The 21,566-nt window shown below is 48.2% G+C and overlaps 1 protein-coding gene across 1 annotated transcript in view; it reads left to right on the forward strand.

Annotated features, from left to right (window-relative positions):
- Nucleotides 1-21,566, forward strand: part of LOC140404571 (paired immunoglobulin-like type 2 receptor alpha) — a 60,129-nt gene that overhangs the window by 22,915 nt on the left and 15,648 nt on the right. The window contains exon 2 of the mRNA XM_072493173.1: nt 20,757-21,125. Within this exon, the coding sequence (XP_072349274.1) occupies nt 20,757-21,125 (369 nt within the window). The remainder of the gene's footprint in view (nt 1-20,756; nt 21,126-21,566) is intronic.

Here is a 21,566-nt window from a genome sequence, read left to right on the forward strand (position 1 = left end):
CGAATTTGATTGTGTTTTTTGAAGGGGTAACCAAGAAGGTAGATGAGGGAAGTGCCGTTGACGTTGTCTACTTGGACTTTAGCAAGGCCTTTGACAAGGTGTCGCATGGTAGGTTGTTGCATGAGGTTAAATCTCACGGAGGGAGGGGCGGCACGTGGCACAGTGGTTAGCATTGCTGCCTACGGCACTGAGGACCCGGGTTCGAATCCGGGCCCTGGGTCACTGTCCGTGTGGAGTTTGCACATTCTCCCCGTGTCTACGTGGGTTTCACCCCCACAGCCCAAAGATGTGCAGGGTAGGTGGATTGGCCACGATAAATTGCCCCTTAATTGGAAAAAAATAATAATTGGACACGCTAAATTTAAAAAAAAAATCTCACGGAGGGTGAGGTAGCCAATTGGATACAAACGTGGCTTGGCGACTGAAGACAAAGAGTGAGGGCAATTTATTATGGCCAATCCACCTAACCTGCACGTCTTTGGACTGTGGGAGGAAACCGGAGCACCCGGAGGAAACCCACGCACACACGGGAAGGATGTGCAGACTCCGCACAGGCAGTGACCCAAGCCGGAATTGAACCTGGGACCCTGGAGCTGTGAAGCAATTGTGCTATCCACAATGCTACCGTGCTGCCCCAATTAATTTGGATAAATGTGAGGCGATGCATTTTATTCGATCAAATCAGGGCAGGACCTACTCAGTTAATGATCGGGAGTTGGGGAGAGTTACAGAACAAAGAGATCGAGGAGTATAAGCTTTGAGTTATAAGGAGCGGCTGGATAGACAGGGGCTTTTTTCTCAGGAGCACAGGAGGTTTAGGGGTGAACTTACAGAGGTCTATAAAATAATAAGGGGCATCGATGAGGTGGATAGTCGACACCTTTTCCCAAAGGTGGTGGAGTCGGAAAGTAGAGGGCGTAGAGTTAAGGTGAGAGGAGAGAGATGAAAAGAGTCCAGAGTGGCGGTTTTTTGACAACGAGAGTGGCGAGTGTCTGGAACGAGCTGCCAGAGGCAGTAATAGAGGCGGGTGCAATTATGTATTTTATAAAGCATTTAGACATTTATATGGGTATAGAGGGATGTGGGCCAACTCCGGGCAATTTGGGCCAATTTTGTGTTAAAAACTGGGCAAGGTGGACCTTATGCTCCAGTTCAGGTCAATTCACCTCTGTGCCCCCCACTACAGTCACGCCAATCCCGTGTAAACTCTCGGCCAACGTAGTGATGGACGTCACTCATTTACACCGAAGATTTCAACATCTTTCAACGTTAATTTGCCTCGGTTCCACTTGGAGTTTAGCTTTTGTTTGGGAGGAAGTACAGAGCTCAGATCTGAGAATGGGAAAGGGGGTTGATGCGAAGAGAAGGTTTCGTCACCGGAGGCAGTTGCGAAAGTCCGAGAAACAGGAAGGAGAAAAGCAGAACCTCTCAGTGTTTATCATCATCCTCGCAGAGTGAGGAGAGGAGCATCAATGGACTCTGCCCTCCGCCTGATCCTTCTGTGCCTCTCCATTGGTGAGTAAACCCTGTCTTATTTTCCTGTCTCCCGGAGGATCTTGAAGAAAGGGAGAAGGAAGAGAGGGAGAGAAAAAGAGCAGGAAAGATTTAGAGATGGAATTCCAGAGTGTTGGACTGAGCCCCAATCTGGAGGAGATCCCAGAGGTTACTAAGAGGTTGTGGAGAGAGGGAGGTGGTGGGAATTTTAAGTAGGGTGTGTTGTCGGACTGGGAGCTGGTGGGGGGGGGGGGGGGGGGGGGAAGGGGGGGCATGACTGGAATGAGATAGGACACGGGGCAGCAGATTATGTGACGATGTCTGGGAAACGGGAGGTGGGCAATGGGTGGGGAGAGGCCGAGGGGGTCACTCAGGAGGTGGTGGTCAGGCGCTGTGGATTTAATAAACAGAGAATAGAGGTGATGAGGGAGGGTCTACACCGGTGACATGGACAAAGGGAGTGAGAAGATGCCCCTGGAGAGTGGATTTTCAGGAATGCCGAGATCCCAGAGGGGCGTAGGGCTGAAGGTAGTTACAGAGAAAGGGAGGTGCGAGACCTTCAATTCACCGAGAGGCAGAGAGCGCGAGTGAACATTAGGCTTTATTAAACATGAACTTGCCTAGCCAGAGTCGGTTGTGCAGATGAATGCCGCCCACAGGCGGCTGGTCTATATATGGCCCCGGTGAGGGCGGAGCCAGAGGCGGAGCCCACCGGGGTTACAGTACAGTACCTGGAAGCAGCTCGTATCACCACTTCCAGGTCATAGGTGATAGGTTACAGTATCATACATGCATCAGGTGAATACATTCACCCCCTGTTAAAAAAATCAAGTCTAGCGGGGGTGACGTGGGGTCATTACATATTCAGTCTATCTGGAGGCCGGATCGTTCCCTTCGACCTCCTCAGCTCTGGCGGTGCGGCGGGCACGGTTATTACAGGTGGTGACTCCAGGGGCGTTGTGTCTGGAGCTTGAGCCTCAGTCCGGCGAGTCGGAGACGGTTGGGGTGTGGGGAGAGGCAGGGGGGTGATGGGTGGCGGCAGTGTCGGCACGGGACAATACAGAAGACCCAGGGGAGCGTACAGGGCGCTGGGGGTGGCGGCGGGGAGAGGGGTACGTTGGCAGGAGAACCAGCTGGCGCCAGATCCCGTAGGGAGACCGTATCTTGCCGCGATGTAGGCGTACTGGGGGTTGGCATGGAGCAGCTGGACCCTCTCGACCAGGGGGTTGGTCTTATGGCTCCTCATGGGCCTCCAGAGAAGGACAGGTCCCGGAGCTGTCAGCCACGATGGAAGCGAGACCCCGGAGATGGACTTCCTGGGGAAGGCAAACAAATGGTCGTGTGGGGTCTCGTCTGTGGCGGTGCAGAGGAGCGATCGGATGGAGTGGAGGGCGTCCGGGAGGACCTCCTGCCAGCGGGGGATCGGGAGACTTCTAGACCGGAGGGCCAGAAGGACGGCCTTCCATACCGTCGCGTTCCCCCTCTCCACCTGCCCGTTTCCCTGCGGGTTATAGCTCGTAGTCCTGCGCGAGGCGATGCCTTTGCTGAGCAGGTACTGACTCAGCTCATCTCTCATGAACGATGTGCCCCTGTCGCTGTGGACGTAGGAAGGGAAACCGAACAGTGGGAAGATGCTGTGCAGTGCATTTATCACAGTGGCCGAGGTCATGTCGGGGCAGGGGACAGCAAAGGGGAAGCAGGAGTACTCATCGATGATGGTTAGAAAGTACATATTATGCTTGGTGGAGGGGAGGAATCCTTTGAAGTCAATACTTAGGCGGTCAAAGGGCCGGGAGGCCTTTACCAGGCGGGCCTTGTCTGGCCGGTAGAAGTGCGGTTTGCACTCCGCGCAGACCTGGCAGTCCCTGATCATGGCCTTGACCTCCTCGGTGGAGAAGGGCAGATTGCGGGCCTTAATGAAGTGGGTAAGCCGGGTGACCCCTGGGTGACAGAGGTCATTGTGGATAGCCCGAAGTCGGTCACCTTGCGCGCGGGCGCATGTGCCGCGGGACAGGGCACCTGGGGGCTCGATGAGCTTCCCAGGACGATACTTGATATCGTAATTGTAGGTGGAGAGTTCGATCCTCCACCTCAGGATTTTGTCATTTTTTATTTTTCCCCGTTCTGCGTTGTCAAACATGAAGGCGGCCGACCGCCGGTCGGTGACGAGGGTGAACCTCCTACCGGCTAGGTAGTGCCCCAGCGCCGCACGGCTTCCACTCTGGCTTGTGCTTCCTTCTCGACCGAGGAGTGTCGGATTTTGGAAGCGTGGAGGGTCCGAGAGAAAAATGCTACTGGCCTGCCCTCCTGGTTGAGTGTGGCAGCCAGGGCGACGTCTGACGCATCGCTCTCTACCTGAAAGGGGACGGACTCGTCCACCGCGTGCATTGCGGCCTTGGTGATGTCGGCCTTGATGCGGCTGAAGGCCTGGTGGTTTGAATCAGTGGGCGGGCTTTGTCCGCATAGTTGGGGACCCACTGGGCGTAGTAGGAGAACAGCCCGAGGCTTCGTTTTAGGGCCTTGCGGCTGTGAGGAGGGGGGAGTTCTGTGAGGGGGCGCATACGGTCGGGGTCGGGCCTTAGGACTCCGTTCTACATGACGTAGCCGAGGATGGCCAGTCGGGTAGTACGGAAGACGCACTTCTCTTTGTTGTAGGTGAGATTGAGGGATTGGGCGGCCTGGAGGAACCTCTGAAGGTTGGCGTCATGGTCCTGCTGATCATGGCCGCAGATGGTCACATTGTCCAAGTACGGGTATGTAGCCCGCAAACCGTACTGGTCCACCATTCGGTCCATCGTTTTCTGAAAGACCGAGACCCCATTAGTGATGCCAAAGGGGGCCCTGAGGAAGTGGAAGAGTCGGCCGGCTGCTTCAAAGGCAGTGTAGTGGTGCTCTTGCGGGTGGATTGGGAGCTGGTGGTAGGCCGACTTCAGAGCGACCGTTGAGAACACACGGTACTGCGCGCTCTGGTTGACCATCTCCACTATGCGGGGGAGGGGGTACGCATCCAGTTGCGTTAACCGGTTAATTGTCTGGCTGTAGTCCACAACCATACAATTCTTTTCCCTGGTACGGACGACCACCACTTGCGCTCTCCAGGGGATGTTGCTGGCCTCGATGATCCCTTCACTCAACAGTCGCTGGACCTCCGACTTGATAAACGTCATGTCTCGGGAACTGAACCGACTGCTCCTGGTGGCGACGGGTTTACAGTCAGGAGTGAGGTTCGCAAAGAGTGAAGGGGGGGGAGACCTTGAGGGTCGAGAGGCTGCACACCGTGAGGGGGGGGCAAGGGTCCGCCGAACTGTAAAGTCAGGCTTTGGTGTATACATTGAAAGTCCAATCCAAGCAGTAGGGGGGCGCAGAGGTGGGGGAGGACGTAGAGCTTAAAACGAGCGTACTCTGCGCCCTGCAACGCGAGATTGGTGATACAGTACCCCCCGGATCTGAACCGAATGGGACCCGGAGGCAAGGGAGATTGTTTGGGAGGCTGGGTAGGTGTGGAGGGAGCAGCGCCTTACCGTGTTGGGGTGGACAAAGCTCTCCGTGCTCCCGGAGTCGAAAAGACAGGGGGTCTCGTGCCCGTTGACCCGGACGACCACCATGGAGTTCTTCAGCTGTTTCGGCTGCGACTGGTCGAGAGTGACTGCGCCAAGATGCGGGTAGCCTGTGTGGTCGGTGGAATCACAAGATGGCGGCCCCCATGAGTCTCACGTGTCGGGCTGGGGCGGCGATGGCGACCAAGATGGCCGCCCCCATCGATCGCACGTGTCGGTCGGTGTTGGGGCCGGCGGCCAAGATGGCGGCCCCCATGAGTCTCACGTGTCGGGCTGGGGCGGCGATGGCGACCAAGATGGCCGCCCCCATCGATCGCACGTGTCGGTCGGTGTTGGGGCCGGCGGCCAAGATGGCGGCCCCCATGAGTCGCACGATGCTGATGACGCATCTGACAGGGGCGTTCCGGGCAGGCACGCAGCCACATTGCGGGGTCTGTGCGGCTGCGAGTCCATGGGTCGGGCCTGGTGCGGTTTCGGTTTCTGAGCCCAGCCAGACTCTAGCGAAGTGCCCCTTTTTCCCCACAGTCGCTGCACGTCGCTGTGCGGGCTGGGCAGCGCTGCCGGGGGTGTTGGCCCTGGCCGCAGAAGTAGCACTGCGGTTCCCCGGGCTGGGCTGGCAGACGCGCGGCGCAGGCCTGCGACGTAGTCGGGTCCGACGGGGGCCACAACGAGGGTGTCCACGAGGGGTTCGCCAGGCCTGCGGGGAATGCACTGAGGCTCTGGTAGGCCACCTCTAGCGAGGTAGCTCGCTTTACCGTGTCCCGCAGGTCAGAGGTCCCGTTTTACAGCAGGCGCTGCCTGATTTAGTTCGAGCGGACCCCCGCCACGTAGGTGTCCCGGGCCTGTGAGTTCATGTGTTCCTCCGCCGTCACGTCTCGATAGCTGCAGTTCCGCGTGAGTAGAGTCAGGGTTTCCAGATACTCGTCCAGCGATTCTCCGGCACGTTGACGGCGAGTAGTGAGGAGGTGTCTGGCGAACACCTCATTTGCGGGCTTCACGAAGTGTGCCTTGAGGGTTGCGACCGCCGCCTCGTACGTGGCCGCTTCCTCGATCATTACTGAGATTCGATGGATCACCCGAGCGTGGAGGAGTCGCAGCTTGAGGGTCTCCGTGGGAGGCGTTGCGGAGGGGTCGAGGTAGGCCTCGAAGCATCGAAGCCAATGTTCGAATATCTCCTTGGCTTCGGACGCGCGGGCGTCGAGTTCGAACCTGTTGGCTTTAGAGCGGCTTCCATAGTGCTGTCTATGATTAATAAATTGAACAAAGAATAACAAAATGTACAGCACAGGAACAGGCCCTTCAGCCCTCCAAGCCTTTGCTGACCATGCTGCCCGACTAAACTACAATCTTCTACACTTCCTGGGTCCGTATCCCTCTATTCCCATCCTATTCATGTATTTGTCAAGATGCCCCTTAAATGTCCCTATCATCCCTGCTTCCACCACCTCCTCTGGTAGCGAGTTCCAGGCACCCACGACCCTCTGTGTAAAAAACTTGCCTCGTACATCTACTCTAAACCTTGCCCCTCTCACCTTAAACCTATGCCCCCTAGTAATTGACCCCTCTACCCTGGGGAAAAGCCTCTGACTATCCACTCTGTCTATGCCCCTCATAATTTTGTATACCTCTATCAGGTCGCCCCTCAACCTCCTTCGTTCCAGTGAGAACAAACCGAGTTTATTCAACCGCTCCTCATAGCTAATGCCCTCCATACCAGGCAACATCCTGGTAAATCTCTTCTGCACCCTCTCTAAAGCCTCCACATCCTTCTGGTAGTGTGGCGACCAGAATTGAACACTATACTCCAAGTGTGGCCTAACTAAGGTTCTGTACAGCTGCAACATGACTTGCCAATTCTTATACTCAACGCCCCGGCCAATGAAGGCAAGCATGCCGTATGCCTTCTTGACTACCTTCTCCACCTGTGTTGCCCCTTTCAGTGACCTGTGGACCTGTACACCTAAATCTCTCTGACTTTCAATACACTTGAGGGTTCTACCATTCACTGTATATTCCCTACCTGCATTACATCTTCCAAAATGCATTACCTCACATTTGTCCGGATTAAACTCCATCTGCCATCTCTCCGCCCAAGTCTCCAGACAATCTAAATCCTGCTGTATCCTCAGACAGTCCTCATCGCTATCCGCAATTCCACCAACCTTTGTGTCGTCTGCAAACTTACTAATCAGATCAGTTACATTTTCCTCCAAATCATTTATATATACTACAAAGAGCAAAGGTCCCAGCACTGATCCCTGCGGAACACCACTAGTCACAGCCCTCCAATTAGAAAAGCATCCTTCCATTGCTACTCTCTGCCTTCTATGACCTAGCCAGTTCTGTATCCACCTTGCTAGCTCACCCCTGATCCCGTGTGACTTCACCTTTTGTACTAGTCTACCACGAGGGACCTTGTCAAAGGCCTTACTGAAGTCCATACAGACAACATCCACTGCCCTACCTGCATCAATCATCTTTGTGACCTCCTCGAAAAACTCTATCAAGTTAGAGATACACGACCTCCCCTTCACAAATCCATGCTGCCTCTCGCTAATACGTCCATTTGCTTCCAAATGGGAGTCGATCCGGGGCGTCGGGGGGTGGTGGGGGGGGGGGGGGGGGGGGGGGGGTGGGGGGGGTGGAATGGTCAGTTTAACACTGCAGTGACCTGGTGGTGAATCTCTGATGGTGAAGAATGAGGGGAGGGATGGGATTTATGACACAGGGACCTAATCAAGGTGCTTGGGAAGGTTTATATACAACGGATATAGAAACAGATACATACAGGATAGCACGGTAGCACAGTGGCTAGCATTGTGGCTTCACAGCGCCAGGGTCCCAGGTTCGATTCCCGGCTTTGGTCACTGTCTGTGCGGAGTCTGCATGTTCTCCCTGTGCCTGCGGGGGTTTCCTCCGGGTGCTCCGGTTTCCTCTCACAGTCCAAACATGTGCAAGTCAGGTGGATTGGCCACGCTAAATTGCCGTTAGTGTCCAATAAGGTTAAGAGAGGTTATTGGGAAACGGGGATAGGATGGAAGTGAGGGCTTAAGTGGGTCGATGCAGACTCGATGGGCCGAAGGGCCTACTTGTGCGCTGTATGTAGATACCCGGGAATAAATTACAGACTGGAATCTAATCGAGGGGTTTGGGGTGGTTTATATATAGAATAACAGATACCCGGGAGTGAGTTACAGACTGGAATCTAATCGAGGGGTTTGGGGTGGTTTATATGTAGAATAACAGATACCCGGGAGTGAGTTACAGACTGGAATCTAATCGAGGGGTTTGGGGTGGTTTATATATAGAATAACAGATACCCGGGAGTGAGTTACAGACTGGAATCTAATCGAGGGGTTTGGGGTGGCTTATATATAGAATAACAGATACCCGGGAGTGAGTTACAGACTGGAATCTAATCGAGGGGTTCAGGGTGGTTTATATACAGAATAACAGATAGCCGGGAGTGAGTTACACACTGGAATCTAATCGAGGGGTTCGGGGTGGTTTATATATAGAATAACAGATACCCGGGAGTGAATTACAGACTGGAATCTAATCGAGGGGTTCGGGGAGGTTTATATATAGAGTAACAGATACCCGGGAGTGAGTTACAGCCTGGAATCTAATCGAGGGGTTCAGGGTGGTTTATATATAGAATAACTGATACCCGGGTGTGAGTTACAGACTGGAATCTAATCGAGGGGTTCAGGGTGGTTTATATATAGAATAACTGATACCCGGGTGTGAGTTACAGACTGGAATCTAATCGAGGGGTTCAGGGTGGTTTATATATAGAATAACAGATACCCGGGAGTGAGTTACAGACTGGAATCTAATCGAGGGGTTCGGGGTGGTTTATATATAGAATAACAGATACCCGGGAGTGAGTTACAGACTGGAATCTAATCGAGGGGTTCGGGGTGGTTTATATATAGAGTAATAGATACCCGGGAGTGAGTTACAGCCTGGAATCTTATCGAGGGGTTCAGGGTGGTTTATATATAGAATAACTGATACCTAGGTGTGAGTTACAGACTGGAATCTAATCGAGGGGTTCAGGGTGGTTTATATATAGAGTAACAGATACGCGGGAGTGAGTTACAGCCTGGAATCTAATCGAGGTGTTCAGGGTGGTTTATATACAGAATAACAGATACCCGGGAGTGAGTTACAGACTGGAATCTAATCGAGGGGTTCGGGGTCGTTTATATATAGAGTAACAGATACCCGGGTGTGAGTTACAGACTGGAATCTAATCGAGGGGTTCAGGGTGGTTTATATATAGAGTAACAGATACCCGGGAGTGAGTTACAGCCTGGAATCTAATCGAGGAGTTCAGGGTGGTTTATATACAGAATAACAGATAGCCGGGAGTGAGTTACACACTGGAATCTAATCGAGGGGTTTGGGTTGGTTTATATATAGAATAACAGATACTCGGGAGTGAGTTACAGACTGGAATCTAATCGAGGGGTTTGGGGTTGTTTATATATAGAATAACAGATACCCGGGAGTGAGTTACAGACTGGAATCTAATTGAGGGGTTCGGGGTGGTTTATATATAGAATAACAAATACCCGGGAGCGAGTTACAGACTGGAATCTAATCGAGGGGTTCAGGGTGGTTTATATATATAATAACAGATACCCGGGAGTGAGTTACAGATTGGAATCTAATCGAGGGGTTCGGGGAGGTTTATATGTAGAATAACAGATACCCGGGAGTGAGTTACAGACTGGAATCTAATCGAGGGGTTCAGAGTGGTTTATATCTAGAATAACAGATACCCGGGAGTGAGTTACAGCCTGGAATCTAATCGAGGGGTTCAGGGTGGTTTATATACAGAATAACAGATACCCGGGAGTGAGTTACAGACTGGAATCTAATCGAGGGGTTCGGGGTGGTTTATATATAGAGTAACAGATACCCGGGTGTGAGTTACAGACTGGAATCTAATCGAGGGGTTCAGGGTTGTTTATATATAGAGTAACAGATACCCGGGAGTGAGTTACAGCCTGGAATCTAATCGAGGAGTTCAGGGTGGTTTATATACAGAATAACAGATAGCCGGGAGTGAGTTTCACACTGGAATCTAATCGAGGGGTTCGAGGTGGTTTATATATAGAATAACAGATACCCGGGAGTGAGTTACAGACTGGAGTCTAATCGAGGGATTCGGGGTGGTTTATATACAGAATAACAGATACCCGGGAGTGAGTTACAGACTGGAGTCTAATCGAGGTGTTCGGGGTGGTTTATATATTGAATAACAGATACCCGGGAGTGAGTTACAGACTGGAATCTAATCGAGGGGTTCGGGGTGGTTTATATATAGAATAACATACCCGGGAGTGAGTTACAGATTGGAATCTAATCGTGGGGTTCGGGGTGGTTTAGATATAGAATAACAGATACCCGGGAGTGAGTTACAGACTGGAATCTAATCGAGGGGTTCGGGGTGGTTTATATATAGAATAATAAATACCCGGGAGTGAGTTACAGACTGGAATCTAATCGAGGGTTTCGGGGTGGTTTATATATAGAATAACATACCCGGGAGTGAGTTACAGATTGGAATCAAATCGTGGGGTTCGGGGTGGTTTAGATATAGAATAACAGATACCCGGGAGTGAGTTACAGACTGGAATCTAATCGAGGGGTTCGGGGTGGTTTATATATAGAATAATAAATACCCGGGAGTGAGTTACAGACTGGAATCTAATCGAGGGGTTCGGGGTGGTTTATATATAGAATAACAGATACCCGGGAGTGAGTTACAGACTGGAATCTAATCGAGGGGTTCGGGGTGGTTTATATATAGAATAACAGATACCCGGGAGTGAGTTACAGACTGGAGTCTAATCGAGGGGTTCGGGGTGGTTTATATATTGAATAACAGATACCCGGGAGTGAGTTACAGACTGGAATCTAATCGAGGGGTTCGGGGTGGTTTATATATAGAATAACATACCCGGGAGTGAGTTACAGATTGGAATCTAATCGTGGGGTTCGGGGTGGTTTAGATATAGAATAACAGATACCCGGGAGTGAGTTACAGACTGGAATCTAATCGAGGGGTTCGGGGTGCTTTATATATAGAATAACAGATACCCGGGAGTGAGTTACAGACTGGAATCTAATCGAGGGGTTCGGGGTGCTTTATATATAGAATAATAAATACCCGGGAGTGAGTTACAGACTGGAATCTAATCGAGGTGTTCGGGGTGGTTTATATATAGAATAACAGATACCCGGGAGTGAGTTACAGACTGGAATCTAATCGAAGGGTTCGGGGTGGGTTATATATAGAATAACAAATACCCGGGAGTGAGTTACAGACTGGAATCTAATCGAGGGGTTCGGGGTGGTTTATATATTGAATAACAGATACCCGGGAGTGAGTTACAGACTGGAATCTAATCGAGGGGTTCGGGGTGGTTTATATATAGAATAACAGATACCCGGGAGTGAGTTACAGACTGGAATCTAATCGAGGGGTTCGGGGTGGTTTATATATAGAATAACAGATACCCGGGAGTGAGTTACAGACTGGAATCTAATCAAGGGGTTCGGGGTGGTTTATATATAGAATAACATACCCGGGAGTGAGTTACAGATTGGAATCTAATCGTGGGGTTCGGGGTGGTTTAGATATAGAATAACAGATACCAGGGAGTTAGTTACAGACTGGAATCTAATCGAGGGGTTCGGGGTGGTTTATATATAGAATAATAAATACCCGGGAGTGAGTTACAGACTGGAATCTAATCGAGGGGTTCGGGGTGGTTTATATATAGAATAACAGATACCCGGGAGCGAGTTACAGACTGGAATCTAATCGAGGGGTTCGGGGTGGTTTATATATGGAATAACAGATACCCGGGAGTGAGTTACAGACTGGAATCTAATCGAGGGGTTCAGGGTGGTTTATATATTGAATAACAGATACCCGGGAGTGAGTTACAGACTGGAATCTAATCGAGGGGTTCGGGGGGTTTATATATAGAATAATAAATACCCGGGAGTGAGTTACAGACTGGAATCTAATCGAGGGGTTCGGGGTGGTTTATATACAGAATAACAGATATCCGTGAGTGAGTTACAGACTGGAATCTAATCGTGGGGTTCGGGGTGGTTTAGATATAGAATAACAGATACCCGGGAGTGAGTTACAGACTGGAATCTAATCGAGGGGTTCGGGGTGGTTTATATATAGAATAATAAATACCCGGGAGTGAGTTACAGACTGGAATCTAATCGAGGGGTTCGGGGTGGTTTATATATAGAATAACAGATACCCGGGAGTGAGTTACAGACTGGAATCTAATCGAGGGGTTCGGGGTGGTTTATATATAGAATAACAGATACCCGGGAGTGAGTTACAGACTGGAATCTAATCGAGGGGTTCGGGGTGGTTTATATATAGAATGATAAATACCCGGGAGTGAGTTACAGACTGGAATCTAATCGAGGGGTTCGGGGTGGGTTATATATAGAATAACAAATACCCGGGAGTGAGTTACAGACTGGAATCTAATCGAGGGGTTCGGGGTGGTTTATATATAGAATAACAGATACCCGGGAGTGAGTTACAGACTGGAATCTAATCGAGGGGTTCAGGGTGGTTTATATATTGAATAACAGATACCCGGGAGTGAGTTACAGACTGGAATCTAATTGAGGGGTTCAGGGGGGTTTATATATAGAATAATAAATACCCGGGAGTGAGTTACAGACTGGAATCTAATCGAGGGGTTCGGGGTGGTTTATATATAGAATAATAAATACCCGGGAGTGAGTTACAGACTGGAATCTAATCGAGGGGTTCGGGGTGGTTTATATATAGAATAACAGATACCCGGGAGTGAGTTACAGACTGGAATCTAATCGAGGAGTTCGGGGTGGTTTATATATAGAATAACAGATACCCGGGAGTGAGTTACAGACTGGAATCTAATCAAGGGGTTCGGGGGGGTTTATATATAGAATAATAAATACCCGGGAGTGTGTTACAGACTGGAATCTAATCGAGGGGTTCGGGGTGGTTTATATATAGAATAATAAATACCCGGGAGTGAGTTACAGACTGGAATCTAATCGAGGGGTTCGGGGTGGTTTATATATAGAATAACAGATACCCGGGAGTGAGTAACAGACTGGAATCTAATCGAGGGGTTCGGGGTGGTTTATATATAGAATAACAGATACCCGGGAGTGAGTTACAGACTGGAATCTAATCGAGGGGTTCGGGGTGGTTTAGATATAGAATAACAGATACCCGGGAGTTAGTTACAGACTGGAATCTAATCGAGGGGTTCGGGGTGGTTTATATATAGAATAATAAATACCCGGGAGTGAGTTACAGACTGGAATCTAATCGAGGGGTTCGGGGTGGTTTATATATAGAATAACAGATACCCGGGAGCGAGTTACAGACTGGAATCTAATCGAGGGGTTCGGGGTGGTTTATATATGGAATAACAGATACCCGGGAGTGAGTTACAGACTGGAATCTAATCGAGGGGTTCAGGGTGGTTTATATATTGAATAACAGATACCCGGGAGTGAGTTACAGACTGGAATCTAATCGAGGGGTTCGGGGGGTTTATATATAGAATAATAAATACCCGGGAGTGAGTTACAGACTGGAATCTAATCGAGGGGTTCGGGGTGGTTTATATACAGAATAACAGATATCCGTGAGTGAGTTACAGACTGGAATCTAATCGTGGGGTTCGGGGTGGTTTAGATATAGAATAACAGATACCCGGGAGTGAGTTACAGACTGGAATCTAATCGAGGGGTTCGGGGTGGTTTATATATAGAATAATAAATACCCGGGAGTGAGTTACAGACTGGAATCTAATCGAGGGGTTCGGGGTGGTTTATATATAGAATAACAGATACCCGGGAGTGAGTTACAGACTGGAATCTAATCGAGGGTTTCGGGGTGGTTTATATATAGAATAACAGATACCCGGGAGTGAGTTACAGACTGGAATCTAATCGAGGGGTTCGGGGTGGTTTATATATAGAATGATAAATACCCGGGAGTGAGTTACAGACTGGAATCTAATCGAGGGGTTCGGGGTGGGTTATATATAGAATAACAAATACCCGGGAGTGAGTTACAGACTGGAATCTAATCGAGGGGTTCGGGGTGGTTTATATATAGAATAACAGATACCCGGGAGTGAGTTACAGACTGGAATCTAATCGAGGGGTTCAGGGTGGTTTATATATTGAATAACAGATACCCGGGAGTGAGTTACAGACTGGAATCTAATCGAGGGGTTCAGGGGGGTTTATATATAGAATAATAAATACCCGGGAGTGAGTTACAGACTGGAATCTAATCGAGGGGTTCGGGGTGGTTTATATATAGAATAATAAATACCCGGGAGTGAGTTACAGACTGGAATCTAATCGAGGGGTTCGGGGTGGTTTATATATAGAATAACAGATACCCGGGAGTGAGTTACAGACTGGAATCTAATCGAGGAGTTCGGGGTGGTTTATATATAGAATAACAGATACCCGGGAGTGAGTTACAGACTGGAATCTAATCAAGGGGTTCGGGGGAGTTTATATATAGAATAATAAATACCCGGGAGTGTGTTACAGACTGGAATCTAATCGAGGGGTTCGGGGTGGTTTATATATAGAATAATAAATACCCGGGAGTGAGTTACAGACAGGAATCTAATCGAGGGGTTCGGGGTGGTTTATATATAGAATAACAGATACCCGGGAGTGAGTAACAGACTGGAATCTAATCGAGGGGTTCGGGGTGGTTTATATATAGAATAACAGATACCCGGGAGTGAGTTACAGACTGGAATCTAATCGAGGGGTTCGGGGTGGTTTATATATAGAATAATAAATACCCGGGAGTGAGTTACAGACTGGAATCTAATCGAGGGGTTCGGGGTGGGTTATATATAGAATAACAAATACCCGGGAGTGAGTTACAGACTGGAATCTAATCGAGGTGTTCGGAGTGGTTTATATATAGAATAACAGATACCTGGGAGTGAGTTACAGACTGGAATCTAATCGAGGGGTTCGGGGTGGTTTATATATAGAATAACAGATACCCGGGAGTGAGTTACAGACTGGAATCTAATCGAGGGGTTCGGGGTGGTTTATATATAGAATAACAGATACCCGGGAGTGAGTTACAGACTGGAATCTAATCGATGGTTTCAGGCAGGATTATAAATAGAATAACAGATACCTGGGAGTGTGTTACAGACTGGAATCTAATCGAGGGGTTCGGGGTGTTTATATATAGAATAACAGATACCCGGGAGTGAGTTACAGACTGGAATCTAATCGAGGGGTTTGGGATGGTTTATATATAGAATAACAGATACCCGGGAGTGAGTTACAGACTGGAATCTAATCGAGGGGTTCAGGGTGGTTTATATATAGAATAACAGATACCCGGGAGTGAGTTACAGACTGGAATCTAATCGAGGGGTTCAGGGTGGTTTATATATAGAATAACAGATACCCGGGAGTGAGTTACAGACTGGAATCTAATCGAGGGGTTCGGGGTGGTTTATATATAGAATAACAGATACCTGGGGCTGTGTTACAGACTGGAATCTAATTTAGGTGTTCGGAGTGGTTTGTATATAGAATAACAGATACCCGGGAGTGAGTTACAGACTGGAATCTAATCGAGGGGTTCGGGGTGGTTTATATACAGAATAACAGATACCCGGGAGTGAGTTACAGACTGGAATCTAATCGAGGGGTTCAGGGTGGTTTATATATAGAATAACAGATACCCGGGAGTGAGTTACAGACTGGAATCTAATCGAGTGGTTCGGGGTGGTTTGTATATAGAATACCAGATACCCGGGAGTGAGTTACAGATTGGAATCTAATCGAGGGGTTCGGGGTGGTTTGTATATAGAATAACAGATACCCGGGAGTGAGTTACAGACTGGAATGTAATCGAGGGGTTTGGGCTGGTTTATTTATAGAATAACAGATACTCGGGAATGAGTTACAGACTGGAATCTAATCGAGGGGTTCGGGGTGGTTTATATATAGAATATCAGATACCCGGGAGTTAGTTACAGACTGGAATCTAATCGAGGAGTTCAGGGTGATTTATCTATAGAATAACAGATACCCGGGAGTGAGTTACAGACTGGAATCTAATCGAGGGGTTCAGGGTGGTTTAAATACAGAATAAGAGATATCCAGGAGTGATTTACAGACTGGAATCTAATCGAGGGGTTCAGGGTGGTTTGTATATAGAATAACAGATACCCGGGAGTGACTTACAGACTGGAATGTAATCGAGGGGTTTGGGGTGGTTTATTTATAGAATAACAGATACCCGGGAGTGAGTTACAGACTGGAATGTAATCGAGGGGTTTGGGGTGGTTTATTTACAGAATAACAGATACCCGGGAGTGAGTTACAGACTGGAATCTAATCGAGGGGTTCGGGGGGTTTATATATAGAATAACAGATACCGGGAGTGAGTTACAGACTTGAATCTAATCGAGGGGTTTGGGGTGGTTTATGTATAGAATAACAGATACCCGGGAGTGAGTTACAGACTGGAGTCTAATCGAGTGGTTCGGGGTGGTTTATATATAGAATAACAGATACCCGGGAGTGAGTTACACACTGGAATCTAATCGAGGCGTTTGGGGTGGTTTATATATAGAATAACAGATACCCGAGAGTGAGTTACAGACTGGAGTCTAATCGAGGGGTTCAGGGTGGTTTATATATAGAATAACAGATACCCGGGAGTGAGTTACAGACTGGAATCGAATCGAGGGTTTCGGGGTGGTTTATATATAGAATAACAGATACCCGGGAGTGAGCTACAGACTGGAATCTAATCGAGGGGTTCGGAATGGTTTATATATAGAATAACAGATACCCGGGAGTGAGTTACAGACTGGAATCTAATCGAGGGGTTCAGGGTGGTTTATATATAAAATAACAGATACCCGGGAGTGAGTTACAGACTGGAATCTAATCGAGGGGTTCAGGGTGGTTTATATATAAAATAACAGATACCCGGGAGTGAGTTACAGACTGGAATCTAATCGAGGGGTTCGGGGTGGTTTATATATAGAATAACAGATACCCGGGAATGAGTTACAGACTGGAATCTAATCGAGGGGTTCGGGGTGGTTTATATATAGAATAACAGATACCCGGGAGTGAGTTACAGACTGGAATCTAATCGAGGGGTTCGGGGTGGTTTATATATAGAATAATAAATACCCGGGAGTGAGTTACAGACTGGAATCTAATCGAGGGGTTCGGGGTGGGTTATGTATAGAATAACAAATACCCGGGAGTGAGTTACAGACTGGAATCTAATCGAGGTGTTCGGAGTGGTTTATATATAGAATAACAGTTACCTGGGAGTGAGTTACAGACTGGAATCTAATCGAGGGGTTCGGGGTGGTTTATATATAGAATAACAGATACCCGGGAGTGAGTTACAGACTGGAATCTAATCGAGGGGTTCGGGGTGGTTTATATATAGAATAACAGATACCCGGGAGTGAGTTACAGACTGGAATCTAATCGAGGGGTTCAGGGTGGTTTATATATAAAATAACAGATACCCGGGAGTGAGTTACAGACTGGAATCTAATCGAGGGGTTCGGGGTGGTTTATATATAGAATAACAGATACCCGGGAGTGAGGTACAGACTGGAATCTAATCGAGGGGTTCGGGGTGGTTTATATATAGAATAACAGATACCCGGGAGTGAGTTACAGACTGGAATCTAATCGAGGGGTTCGGGGTGGTTTATATATAGAATAATAAATACCCGGGAGTGAGTTACAGACTGGAATCTAATCGAGGGGTTCGGGGTGGGTTATGTATAGAATAACAAATACCCGGGAGTGAGTTACAGACTGGAATCTAATCGAGGTGTTCGGAGTGGTTTATATATAGAATAACAGTTACCTGGGAGTGAGGTACAGACTGGAATCTAATCGAGGGGTTCGGGGTGGTTTATATATAGAATAACAGATACCCGGGAGTGAGTTACAGACTGGAATCTAATCGAGGGGTTCGGGGTGGTTTATATATAGAATAACAGATACCCGGGAGTGAGTTACAGACTGGAATCTAATCGATGGTTTCAGGCAGGATTATAAATAGAATAACAGATACCTGGGAGTGTGTTACAGACTGGAATCTAATCGAGGGGTTCGGGGTGGTTTATATATAGAATAACAGATACCCGGGAGTGAGTTACAGACTGGAATCTAATCGAGGGGTTTGGGATGGTTTATATATAGAATAACAGATACCCGGGAGTGAGTTACAGACTGGAATCTAATCGAGGGGTTCAGGGTGGTTTATATATGGAATAACAGATACCCGGGAGTGAGTTACAGACTGGAATCTAATCGAGGGGTTCAGGGTGGTTTATATATAGAATAACAGATACCCGGGAGTGAGTTACAGACTGGAATCTAATCGAGGGGTTCGGGGTGGTTTATATATAGAATAACAGATACCCGGGAGTGAGTTACAGACTGGAATGTAATCGAGGGGTTTGGGGTGGTTTATTTATAGAATAACAGATACCCGGGAGTGAGTTACAGACTGGAATCTAATCGAGGGGTTCCGGGGGTTTATATATAGAATAACAGATACCGGGAGTGAGTTATAGACTGGAATCTAATCGAGGGGTTAGGGGTGGTTTATGTATAGAATAACAGATACCCGGGAGTGAGTTACAGACTGGAGTCTAATCGAGGGGTTTGGGGTGGTTTATATATAGAATAACAGATACCCGGGAGTGAGTTACACACTGGAATCTAATCGAGGCGTTTGGGGTGGTTTATATATAGAATAACAGATACCCGGGAGTGAGTTACAGACTGGAATCTAATCGAGGGGTTCGGGGTGGTTTATATATTGAATAACAGATACCCGAGAGTGAGTTACAGACTGGAGTCTAATCGAGGGGTTCAGGGTGGTTTATATATAGAATAACAGATACCCGGGAGTGAGTTACAGACTGGAATCTAATCGAGGGTTTCGGGGTGGTTTATATATAGAATAACAGATACCCGGGAGTGAGTTACAGACTGGAATCTAATCGAGGGGTTCGGAATGGTTTATATATAGAATAACAGATACCCGGGAGTGAGTTACAGACTGGAATCTAATCGAGGGTTTCGGTGTGGTTTATATATAGAATAACAGATACCCGGGAGTGAATTACAGACTGGAATCTAATCGAGGGGTTCAGGGTTGGTTATATATAGAATAACAGATACCCGGGAGTGAGTTACAGACTGGAATCTAATCGAGGGTTTCGGGGTGGTTTATATATAGAATAACAGATACCCGGGAGTGAGTTACAGACTGGAATCTAATCGAGGGTTTCGGGGTGGTTTATATATAGAATAACAGATACCCGGGAGTGAGTTACAGACTGGAATCTAATCGAGGGGTTCGGAATGGTTTATATATAGAATAACAGATACCCGGGAGTGAGTTACAGACTGGAATCTAATCGAGGGGTTCAGGGTTGGTTATATATAGAATAACAGATACCCGGGAGTGAGTTACAGACTGGAATCTAATCGAGGGTTTCGGGGTGGTTTATATATAGAATAACAGATACCCGGGAGTGAGTTACAGACTGGAATCTAATCGAGGGTTTCGGGGTGGTTTATATATAGAATAACAGATACCCGGGAGTGAGTTACAGACTGGAATCTAATCGAGGGGTTCGGAATGGTTTATATATAGAATAACAGATACCCGGGAGTGAGTTACAGACTGGAATCTAATCGAGGGTTTCGGTGTGGTTTATATATAGAATAACAGATACCCGGGAGTGAGTTACAGACTGGAATCTAATCGAGGGGTTCGGGTGGTTTATATATAGAATAACAGATACCCGGGAGTGAGTTACAGACTGGAATCTAATCGAGGGTTTCGGGGTTGTTTATATATAGAATAACAGATACCCGGGAGTGAGTTACAGACTGGAATCTAATCGAGGGGTTCGGAATGGTTTATATATAGAATAACAGATACCCGGGAGTGAGTTACAGACTGGAATCTAATCGAGGGGTTCGGGGTGGTTTATATATAGAATAACAGATACCCGGGAGTGAGTTACAGACTGGAATCTAATCGAGGGGTTCGGAATGGTTTATATATAGAATAACAGATACCCGGGAGTGAGTTACAGACTGGAATCTAATCGAGGGGTTCGGGGTGGTTTATATATAGAATAACAGATACCCGGGAGTGAGTTACAGACTGGAATCTAATCGAGGGGTTCGGGGTGGTTTATATATAGAATAACAGATACCCGGGAGTGACATACAGACTGGAATCTAATCGAGGGGTTCAGGGTTGGTTATATATAGAATAACAGATACCCGGGAGTGAGTTACAGACTGGAATCTAATCGAGGGGTTTGTGTGGTTTATATATAGAATAACAGATACCCCGGAGTGAGTTACAGACTGGAATCTAATCGAGGGGTTCACAATGGTTTATATATAGAATAACAGATACCAGGGAGTGAGATACAGACTGGAATCTAATCGAGGGGTTCGGGCTGTAGTTCTGTATTTCTCTGTCACTGGGAGTATTCTGGGGCTGGTTTCCTATTGGATAAATTTGACTCTTTTTGCTAATTGACCATTTTGTGTTTCCCTCTCCCTCAGGGATGATAAATGGGAATGATTTCAGAGTGACTCAGCCTCGCTCCCTGGAGGGTTTTGTCGGGAGTTCGGTCGATATTCCCTGTTCATTCACTTACCCAGAAAGTTTTAACCCAACAAAGATTGACATTTGCTGGAGAAGACATGGATTTCACGGAAGATTTATCTTCAACGTCTCAAAGCCTTACACTCACCCTGATTACCGAGGCCGGATTGAATTCCTGGGATTTCCATATCGAGATAGAACCGGAACCATCCGGATAAATCATCTGAAACAAAGTGATCAGAATCGGTATTTCTGTTGTGTGGAGACAACAGGAGATTATTCCGAGAAGTGGCAAAGCCTCGTTGGGACAGAGCTCATTGTAGGAGGTAAACATTCCTCTCAATCTCTGCATTTCTCTCTCGAACTATTTTACTCTCCCTTTTTCCAGTTCACACATTCAAGTTCAGCAATGCCTCATTGTTAAAACTATTTATTTCAAATGGCCTCACACCCAACCCTCCCTTTCTCAGTAATCCCCCCCCCCACTGACACCCCCCCCCACTGACACCCCCCCCCCACTGACACCCCCCCCCACTGACACCCCCCCCCCACTGACACTCCCCCCCCCACTGACACTCCCGTCTCCCCCACACTGACACTCCCGTCTCCCCCACACTGACACTCCCCCCCCACTGACACTCCCCCCCCCCACTGACACTCCCCCCCCACACTGACACTCCCCCCCCCCACACTGACACTCCCGTCTCCCCCACACTGACACTCCCGTCTCCCCCACACTGACACTCCCCCCCCCCACACTGACACTC

The sequence above is a fragment of the Scyliorhinus torazame genome, chromosome 31 (assembly GCF_047496885.1).
Source record: "Scyliorhinus torazame isolate Kashiwa2021f chromosome 31, sScyTor2.1, whole genome shotgun sequence".
NCBI classification, from domain to species: domain Eukaryota; kingdom Metazoa; phylum Chordata; class Chondrichthyes; order Carcharhiniformes; family Scyliorhinidae; genus Scyliorhinus; species Scyliorhinus torazame.